At 45.2% G+C, this 10,527-nt stretch overlaps 2 protein-coding genes and 1 pseudogene across 7 annotated transcripts in view; 1 reads left to right on the forward strand and 2 right to left on the reverse strand.

The window, feature by feature from the left end:
* The window catches only part of LOC147026706 (nucleus accumbens-associated protein 1-like), a 109,639-nt gene that overhangs the window by 44,771 nt on the left and 54,341 nt on the right, over nt 1-10,527 (forward strand). For all 5 annotated transcript variants that reach the window (XM_085882435.1, XM_085882432.1, XM_085882437.1 and 2 more), the window contains one exon: nt 18-448. In XM_085882435.1, the coding sequence (XP_085738561.1) occupies nt 18-448 (431 nt within the window). The remainder of the gene's footprint in view (nt 1-17; nt 449-10,527) is intronic.
* LOC147026707 (uncharacterized) lies at nt 186-4,454 on the reverse strand. The gene is made up of 3 exons (XM_085882438.1): nt 2,796-4,454; nt 2,514-2,558; nt 186-323 (listed from the first exon to the last, which is right to left on the reverse strand). The coding sequence occupies exon 1, from the start codon at nt 4,296-4,298 to the stop codon at nt 3,525-3,527; it is 774 nt and encodes a 257-aa protein (XP_085738564.1). The 5' UTR covers nt 4,299-4,454; the 3' UTR covers nt 186-323; nt 2,514-2,558; nt 2,796-3,524.
* LOC147026708 (uncharacterized) overlaps nt 4,449-10,527 on the reverse strand; it is a 30,078-nt pseudogene continuing 23,999 nt past the window's right edge. The window contains exon 2 of the transcript XR_015058484.1: nt 4,449-8,000. The product of XR_015058484.1 is annotated as an uncharacterized LOC147026708 (transcript). The remainder of the gene's footprint in view (nt 8,001-10,527) is intronic.

Genomic DNA, 10,527 nt, shown 5'->3' on the forward strand with positions numbered 1-10,527 from the left:
ATTGCTGGTGTGACCAGGGGCACATGGAGAGACACCTGAAGCTATGGTGCAGGTCGAGCTCCCACCAGCAATACAGCCCCGGTCGTTTCAGCAAGTGCTTTGGTTCTGCTATACGGGCAGGCTCACCATGGCTACATGTGAGCAGTTTGTCGTCATGTATACAGCAGGTTTCCTGCAGATCCGTGGCATCGTGGAGCGTGGTGCTGAGCTCGCATGCTCAGCAGCCAAAGTGTCCTCTCCACGTTGTGACTCGCAGAGTGCTCCGCAGCTTGATGATTCACCTTCACAGACCAGCAGCCCGTCTCAAGTGGGCCCATCAGTGTCTGACACACAGACACAGCAACATCAACAACAGATTCATTCACCTCCAGAAACCTTCCGTCCACCTTTGGTGCCCGCCAACATGCCGCGGAATGCCCAACCCCCACAGGCCAACTTGGCATCTATGGTAGGCACAGCACTGTGATGCACACATAGTACTTTACCCATTATTATGATTTTTCCTCTCTGCAAACATTTTTCATTCACAAAATATTTTTGTCTTCCTTCAAAGTAGTTTTTGTCTTTTTCTTTTTTCCTTCCTAAAATTATTATCCAGTTAAATAATGTAGATTCTTTTCCATATCCTTCATTTGTCAGAGTTAAAACACCAGGAATCATTTTTGTACATTTCCACTGTTTACACAACTACAATCCATAGAACGACGTCAATTTGGCAAATAATAAAACAGAATTGATCACTAAATAGCCTATTGAAGCTTTTGGTTTTTGGTTTTTTGGTTTTTAACCAATGCAGGTTCATCAAACTTGAACAGTACCTTCTCGTGTCAGGTACACTGCACAACTTGATTGACTTGTTTCTGCTGTTGAATGTGGATGAGATGGAAATGTGTTTGCTGAGCAAAGTTGAAAACATTTAACATCTGCAATCTGCATGTTACCATCTAAAACCTTGGCTCACGATGTTGGGAAGCGCTGCTCAAATTTCCTGTTCTTGAAACTCCTGTAAAAGTACACCGATGTCTCTTCATGTCTTTGTCCTGCTTGTAATTTCTGTACAAGCTTCACTATGAGCCTTTGATCACTGTTAAAATAAAATAGCATTGTTGAGTATTGTTCTAGACATGTGGTCTTCAGATTGGAGGCCCAGGTAAGAGGTTAGAATTCTGGGGCAAATCCCACACTCCAACTATCATTGACATCCACCCCAAACTCTGTCCCAGAATGCCATGCACCTAACCTGCTGCTTGTGTATCTGCCCAAGTTCTAGTACTGTATTCTCACCCCAATCCTTTTGACTAGCTTCTTCTCTTCTCTCTAAAGCCACCAGTTCATTCAACGGACATTTCTCTATAGTTAAGGAGACAATTGAAATATATCAGTTTTTTTACAATACTGTATTTAACGTCATCCTTTTAATTGTTCCTCCACAGCCAAAGGCCGGAGGCATTGTTTTTGGCTCGTCCATCCATGCGTACGTCCGTCCGTCTATCTATCCGTTATCGGGTTTTTTTCCTTATCACGATAACTCGTGAACCACGAAAGAGATTTAAATCAAACTTGGCGCAAATATGGACTGCCATACTTGGATAAACTGAATCTATTTTGGATCAACAAGTCGAAGGTCATGTGACCTTTGCAAACCATTACTCGAGTTGGAAGCATCTGGTGTTCTCTGCTATCCCCCCCCCCCTTGATGTTCCCTGATGTTCTCTGATCCCCCCCCCCATTTTTTTCTTTTTCTCCTTTTGCGCTCTGCCATGTGACCTTTTAATTGAGATAAAACACAACGATGGGTTGACATGTCATATGGGTGGAGGCACCTCCATCACTTTCTATTTTCTCATTTTTATCTTGCATTCTATCTATTCCTCTTGATTCTCATTCCTGCTCCCTGCTTCACACTGTTCTATTTCAAAGTTACCCCTCTATCCTCCATGAAAAAAAAAAGAAATAACCCTTTCGTCTTCCCTGACCACACCTACGTCTCCCAATTTATTTCCATTCGGAGTATAGTCTGTCTCTCTCTCACACACACGCAGTATCCACCACTTGATGTCCAAGAAACTTTGAAATTCCTTACGTTTACTGGGATATACAGGTAGTGGACAAAGAATGGAGACCCTTGGGCAAATGAGGGACACCAAGCAATGGCTTCCACACACGTGTGGCCCATGTGTTGATGAAAAGCAAACGACATCCCAGCATGCTTCGGGTCATGTATAAAAATACTGCACAGGCCGGGTTGCATATAATTATGGCTAGCATGGCTGCAAGAGAAGACTGCTGTCGCCGCCCCCCCGCCCCCCCACAACAGAGCACGTGTGGTTGCCCAATGATTTGATGAGCATGACACTGTCATTATGTCACCCATCATGTCATGGCCTTCTCAGTCACCAGATCTGAACCCAAAAACATCACCCACAAACCACAATCATCCTTACGAGCACAGCTATCAAACCTGAAGGACCACTTGAAAAAAATTGACAGAAAGGATGTCATCCATTACATACCATGTCAAGATTGTGAAGCCAAATACGTTGACCAAACATCACGTGCTGTAAGGCGACATGACAAGTTGTTCTTGGTTGTCATACACACACACACGTTCTCATTGAATCGGGCAACTACCCTTGGCACGGGATCATTAAGCGTTTAACCATGGGATTATCGAGGCTTGGTACTCCTGTGAAAACTCCATCAACCAACAAATCAACTTGCATTCCACGTACAAAGCATTACGCAATCAATTGCAACATCAACAAAAACAGTACTCGTTCAATTGCAGGGAATACCTGTGATTTGCGAGGATTTGGACCAATCCATGATGCGAACTGTTCCCCAACGGAACTTGATGGTGTCACCACCACACCTAGTGTAGCAGCATAGCAAACCTGTTGTGCATTTTGTGATACAAGCACCAAATTTGGCACAAATGTACATTAATAGGCTGCAAACATTTTCAGATATTGGGCCACTTGAAATTCTCTCTTTATGTCCGCCATATTGGATTTCAAAATGTCCGCCACTTGAAATCTACATTTGCTATTATCTCTTGACGTAATGCAGCTATTGACTTGATTCTGGTATCTAAATGTATGTTTTGGGGGCAAGGGATCCTATGGTACCATTTTCAACTTAATATTATCTATCACAGTCTGTTATATAATTTTATTTGGAAATTATCGAGGCAAATATTGGATTCAACACAATACTTTGAAAAGAATGTCTTGGGTATAATACTGACATGCTACATGGTCTAGTATTTGAGGCTAGGTGCACTGGTATCTGAGGCTCGGAAAATACTGGTACTGAAGATACTGTGTACATAAACAGTGTCATGTTAACAAGTTCAGCATTGCCACAAGTACATGTATGTTGTTGACTCATCGTCATGTGCAGTCCCCTTCACACACACACAGGGCTGTGCACTGAAGGGCAGCCTTTTTTGCACTTGCAGCGCCTCACACACCCTTTCTTGCACTTGCAAGAAACCAGCTCAATGCAGCTGTGAGCTGCCTCAGTTAGCCTGGTCCAGTGAGGTGTGTACTGTCCTTCCCCAGTCCTTGACCAACCCCAGTTGGTTGGTGGAGGGAGCTTTGGTGCTGGCAGCAGTATCTGACCCCGCACATGTCCACCTTGATACACTGCCCTCTTGACATGTTCCTCCAGAGCTGCCTTCGTTGGAGGGATGAGCTGCACATTTTCTTCCTTGCGAAGAGTTTCCTCCTGGCCTTGTCAATGTCTGTGCATTTGCTGGTTCGATCATACAACAGGATCACGAACCTCTCGATTATGCGCATTGCATCGTCTGGTATGTCACCAGGTGCAGAGGACAGCAGCAGCAGCGCCTCAGTGAGTTCTGGCAGTACCGTCCAGACTGCCCATGCAGTCTTCTTTCCATGTCTATGAAAATTAGACACAGTGTCGCATCCAGTTAGAGCGTGGAACATTGGCAGTGCACGAGCCTTCTTTCGTCCCAATCCAGCTGCTATTTCGTGTGCTGCTCGGTATCGGAAACTCTGGCCTGTTCCGAATGCCAGCCACAGTTTGTCTTCTGGGTGCAACTCCTGTGCCAGGGACACTGCCAGTACCACAACATCAGTGTCTGCAGTCCAGATGAGTATTGCATGGTGTCCATGCTGGAATGCGTGAGATGCATGCAGCAACATCCGACTGTCAGCTTCTTCATGGTTACATGGGGCGAGTGAGGTCAGATCTGGCAGTAGTGGCTTGCTGAGCACTGCCTCTCCATTAGTAATGACGAGTTGCTTGCCCTCCTGGTCAAACCATTCCATGAGAGCTGCTGAGAGGAACCTGAACAGCTCGGTCTTGTTGCTGTCCACTCGTAGGAAGTTCTGCCAGTTTCCTGGTATGGCTGCGGCAGCCACCACACGTCTCCGCACACCTTGTCCCCGCTTTGCACATGTACTACCTTTCAGTGAATCAGCAAGCTAAGTACCCCAGACCAGATCCAGGCGTGACACTGTTTGCAGCTTCGTGGACATATATGGGATGAAAATCTGTTGTGCATACTCTTCAAAGGTCTTTGATGCAGCCAGCTTCAGCATCGGGATGATGGCTGCTCCATCAAGCACAATACAGGTCGTGACAGGAGTCTGTCTTTGCGTCGGAGACTTCTTCCAAGCATGTGAGGAGATCACTCTTGGTACCAGTGCAGAGGCTTCCACCATCAGACAATGCAGGAGGACATGCCTGATTCTCGTGACAAAAGAACTCCTCAAGGTTTCCATCCCTCATCTGGCAGCCAATGTACAGGCGTGCGAAGAGTTCACGGTCATTCTTGATGGAGGCGAGCTGTTGCTGACCTATGCTCTGGCTTCTTGGAGTGGAAGTGCTGAACACCTTCAGCTTGTTATGAGGAATGGGTGCGTCCACTGCCTTTGTTCTGTCCAACAGACACTCTCTGGTGAAAGCCTCGAACTGCTCTTGGCCAATCCTCTTGGCATTCATCACGGTCTCCACAGCAGCAGGATCTGCGATCTCCTTTGTGTCCAGTTTGACTACATCCTGACTCTCCTCCTCGAATGGGTTGCCTATCTCCTCTATGACACCGGCGAGAGAGCGAACATCTTTCACAAATGAGGCCTTTACACTTGGCGTCTGATCATGATGACGTGTGTCTGCTGTTTGCCGTCTCCAGTGTTGGTTCCCATCCTGGAATTCTTCGATCACCCTGGCAACTTCTGGTCCCGCAACCATCCAGCGACGTAGGGCACTAGGGTTGTCAGTGAGCCCAACTGCTCCACCGTCTCCTTTGATGCAGGCATTATTCTGCTCATGTGCCTGGTCAATCGGGATTGAAGAGAACACCCTCTGTGTTTTCTGAATGGTGAAGTGGCTTTCCCTGAATTTCCTGGCTACATCTGGGTGTTTGATGGTGAGTTCGGCCATGTCCTTCAGATGCACTGGTATCCACCTAACATAGTGGGTGTGATCCAGTGCATGGAACCAGGGGACCAGCTCTGTCAGAGCATCGTGGTACATCATTAACGATCCCTGCCTGAGAGAACACACATACACGAGAATCAACAGTTCTAGTTCCAGCACGGTTGCCCAGTAGTGAAACTGGGGGATGTCTTCTCTCTGACAACACCAGTCTTCAAACTCCGGAAGGTCCTCTGCATCCCTGGTTTCTCCCAGACAGTAGTGGTTGTAGGCACGGTGTTGCAGGATGTACAGTGCTGCTGCAGTCACTTGATGTGCTCTTCTTGTGCGCAAGACATGGGATGCTCGCAGGAATGAGTCTGCTGTCCCTGCTGTCGCAATCTCGGCTTGCACAAGTGCTTGCACCCAACCACTCCCTTTCAGCCAGTCCCCCAGTGTCCTCAGTGCCGCCATCTCTATGTGGAGGCCACCAAACATCACCACTATCTGGTCTTCACCATAGCTCTCTGGCTACTTCCACTGTATCTGCTTGGCCAAAGCAAACAGTGGCTGATCAACGGTGACCACTGGTGTCTGTCCAGGATTCAGGTGCTCCACCGCATTCTTCACGACGTCCATTGAGTGCCGGATCATGGCCACTGTGTGGACACTCTCCAGGAAGAGTGGAAGCAGCGACGTGGGGCAGATGACTCGAGCATCTGGTGGCTGTCGGCTGGCATGAAATGCAGCCCAAGATGTGTTGTCATTGTCCACTGTACCAGTGTTGTCTTCCAGGACTCGCTTTGCATTGCCTAGCCATTGGTATTCTTCATCAGTCTGCTGTTTGAAGTCTCCTCTGGTCAATGACGCCACTTTAGCAGCTGGGACAGGCGACTTCTTGATGCTGCTAGTGACAGGGGGTACATCAGTGTAGTAGTGCGTCAAGGGGGTGACTGTCTTGGACCGTGCATCCCCAGATCCTCCAACAATGACGATACTCCGATCCACTCCTTCACCAGTGTAAGAAGGATGTTGTATGAGGGAGATAGCGGTACCATGGAAGGAGACCTTTGATGTTGTTGCACTGAGGTTGTGATCTATGTTGTCTACAGCGGCAGTTGTAAACACTTTGCCACGCATCTTTGGAGGGCAGACCACTCGTTCTCTGTGAAACTGTTGGCAGACACTGTTGCCCGTTTGTGCTGAGAGCTGGAACACTCTATCATAGGAGATGCTCAGGCCAAGGTGTGACAGTCTGTCGACCAATTCCTTCTTGCGTGTATGAGCATGCAGCATCATCCCTATGTATATTGGAAGTGGGGTCTCCTGTGCAACACTGTGCCTGACACTGGTGGATGATGTGGTGCCACGTGTTCGCTTGTGTTTGCTGTTGAACTTCAGTATCTGAGCTGTGGCAATTGCTGCAGGGTTAGTGTCTGCCATCTGTTCCTTGATGCTGGGTCCCTCTAGGATCATACTGACTAGGGCAAGCAGCAACGGTGGCACAGATTCTTCTTGACATGCTTCAGGGAATCCTGTGAAGGGCTTGGCTTCTCCAAACATGTGATGGCGAACAATCTGTGCAGCCTGGGCAAGATGGACTGCATCACTATCACTGTCCAGCTCACAGGCTTTGGCAAGAGCAGCACCGACATCATGTTCAAATGCCATCAGGATGTCTCTCCCCTTGGTGTGTGCCTGCATGTCAGGAAACTGAGCCAACAGTCTCTGTTTCAGTCGTGTGGAGTGGACTCTCGTGTCGAGCTGGACTCCTAGCTGTTCCATTCTGGATTGATAGAGCTGGACAAGGTCAGCCAATCTGAATACTGGTGCCGTCTCCTCATCTTGTCTGGTTTCTTCAATGTAGAGGACGAGTTCAGCGAAGACGACTGCTGACATTGCTCGCTCTTGTTTTGTGTCCTGTGATCCTGTTGACTAGGCCTTTCGTGTGTGATTGTAAAGTCCTATCAAGCACCGTGGGTGATACTGGGCATCCAACGCTATCATGTCCCCACCACTGAGACGGCCCAGCAGTTCTGTATCACCAAGAAGGGTTGCACAGGCACGCACCCGTTTGTCCATTTGGAATGTTGCAGCTTTCCGAAGACTGTCAGCCCCAGCAGGTTGTTCACAGAAGAAACAATTTTCTGGGACCTTCTTCTCTGTACTCGATGAGCGTGGATGTAACCTGGTGCGTTTGCATGCAGCTTGTTCCTCATCGCTCTCACATTCTTTCTTGAGGGCTCTCTTTTATGCTCTCTGCAGTTTAGTGTTGTTGTACTGGAGCCTGCATGTCTGATGATATTTTGCACCGTGTGCAACCATCGCAGCTTCAATGCCATGACCATCATCGAGTCTTTCCAGGTGAAATGATCCTGGAAGCTCTCAAAGTTCACTGAATTTGACCAAGTTCTCTGCGAGTGAACTGTACCCACTCCCAATGTCTTTTCTCTTTGATTGGTCAGGTTTGGTCAATGTCTCAGTCTTGTCCTCTTGACATATAAGGCATAACTTCCAGTCAGTTGTGGTGAGGTGCTGTGATGTTGATGGTGAAGTTCGCTCAACATCAGCTAGTCTGAAGCTCTTGGACATGGTGGAACTGTCTTCTGAATCTGCAACGATACAATGATATAATGTTAACATTTTGTTGTATATATATATATATATATATATATATATATATATATATATATATATATATATATATATATATATATATATATATATAATAGAGGGGTTTCCTCCACCATACTAATGGAGAGGAGGATAATTCCTCTATATCGTAGAGCATTTAGCTTGGCACACTTAGGGAATTAGTTTTGTGAGATTATGCCGGAATTAAATTTTCACCCATACCGGAGGCAAGAAGAGAAATAAAATCACATGAGATTATTCAGTTAAAAAATATTCCCAAATTTATTGAATATTTACAAAACATTTGAATTCATAAATTCTTACAATATTTACACAGCCAAGATTTAAATATAAATCAGTCTAAACTCTTATTAGGTTGGACAGTACATTTTCCAGACATACCCTGTTCTTTTAATTACAGCCTTCGTGTTAAATTCAGAACATGTCAAAACTGTCAGTGTGGAATACACACTTCACTCAAAATACTACTTTATATAAAACATTTCTAATTTAAAGCCTTATAGTAAGAATTTCAGATAAACCCCAAAAAAGTAAGACCAGGTTGGCTATTAGACAACCTGCCTCTGTCGTGCCCACCAGACAAGTGGTTTAAGCCAGCACACATGTATCAGGTAAGCTTGTGCTGAGTACATCATACCTGAAGAACTCAGTGAGGCAGAACACAGCAGTGCACACTAGGGTGACCCCTTCAGTGCATAAACCAATTAACCTGTCCACTGCAGGGCATATAGAAATGAAGTTATTTTCTGCATATGATAATAATAATAATATAAGTTCAGTTCTATATAACAATTTCTGTTATCACCACTACCACTACAACTACCACTACTACAAGCTTTGTCTGGAATTTTGTGGACTAACAGACAAGCTGGGATCAAAACATTACCTCCTTCTACCATTGAGTGTAGAGGTAAACATCATGGAAATTATATCATGCCCTAGATTTAATTCATGCTTACCCGTGTATTTGCTTCACTGGTTCACAAGGTCTTTTGCATACATGTAACTCAGACTCTTGTCTTCATTGCTGACCACACAATGTTGTCTGGCTGAGCCCAGATTGTATGTAATTAACTAATTTATGTGGAGTCACAAGGTGATTTAAACACAATTGATGTGGGTCAACACACATGCAGCCTCTCTACTCTTTTATTTGGGTCAGGGCTGTGATTAAAGACATGTAGTGGAGTCATGTTTGTAAACTTTGTTAAAGACATGTTACAGTGCATTGTTAAGCAAACAAGACAGATGGAAGCCTATACAAGAAAATTCTGTACTCCAGAAACACAAAAGATGGCTTAAAGGGTCGAGGAAAAGGGGATTATGCATGTTTGGTATTTATTGATAATATGAATGTAATGTTACATAAAATATGCAGATGAAAAACACAAATGAATGGGTCACTTTGTATCCTAATGGGATATGAATTTATATTTTAGACTGCCAGTATATATATATGAGCTTGTCCGAGTTGTTACGAGTGATTTAGTATAGTTTTTATTTATTTATTTATATTCACAGAACTAAAGGCCCGGTCACACCTTGACGTTTTAGCCAGCGATGGCAACGTATTAAAATGTATGTAAAACGCTGGCTTACGTTGAACTTTTGATGTTTTTTTTTTTAAAGATTCGGACGTATTCATAGCGACTTGGTCTTATGTATAACGCATTGGTAACGGACACAGAACGTTTCGTTGTGTTATAGATAACTTATACCAACGAATGCTGAACCTGTTGTCGGCCTACACAACCGATGCCCAACGAAGTCTAACTTAGGCATAGCGCGTTGCACGCATCGCCGATGATGTTGTGACGTAGCCTATTAAAAGGCTGACGCACAACGATTCGAATCATAACTGCCGTAGAAATGGAAGTGTCAACATTGCAGTCACACCTTGGCGATCTTGCCAGCGTATGCCGACCTAAGAAAAATGTGTCTAAAACGTTGGTGCACGTCAAATACGACATGAGTAAGTTTGGTCTACGTGAGTAGAACGCTAAAGTACGCTATCATACGTCGTAGTAAGTAGAGTACGTCGAGAAATTTTAAACATGTTCAAAATTTTACGACGTACTCGGCGTATGACACACGTTCCGCATGCGATGGGGATAAGTTTTACACACGATATGTGGACGCTTACACACGTCCACAAAGGCTACTTATAAGCTACTCATAAGTCGAAACACGTCGCGGTAATGTCTTTTTTACGCGAAACTTATTTCTCACTTATGTTTGACGTGCTTTGAACCAATTCTTTACTTAGTCCCAACACACATCGACGCATGTAGACGTATTCCAATGACGTCTTCCGGTCGACCAAAAAAAATTAATGAACGTGTTTCTCGCTTACAACTGCCATATAAAGACGTGTTCCCAGCGGTTTTGGGAATTGGTATATAAAAATGCTGCTCATAAAAGGGGAACCCAACAGTGTTTTCGAGTCCTTTTTGAGTCGATGTCCATGTCAGCAGTAACAGTATC

Source organism: Eptatretus burgeri, chromosome 5, assembly GCF_056783735.1.
Source record: "Eptatretus burgeri isolate ZD-2024b chromosome 5, Ebu_testis_v1, whole genome shotgun sequence".
In the NCBI taxonomy this organism is placed as follows: Eukaryota; Metazoa; Chordata; class Myxini; order Myxiniformes; family Myxinidae; genus Eptatretus; species Eptatretus burgeri.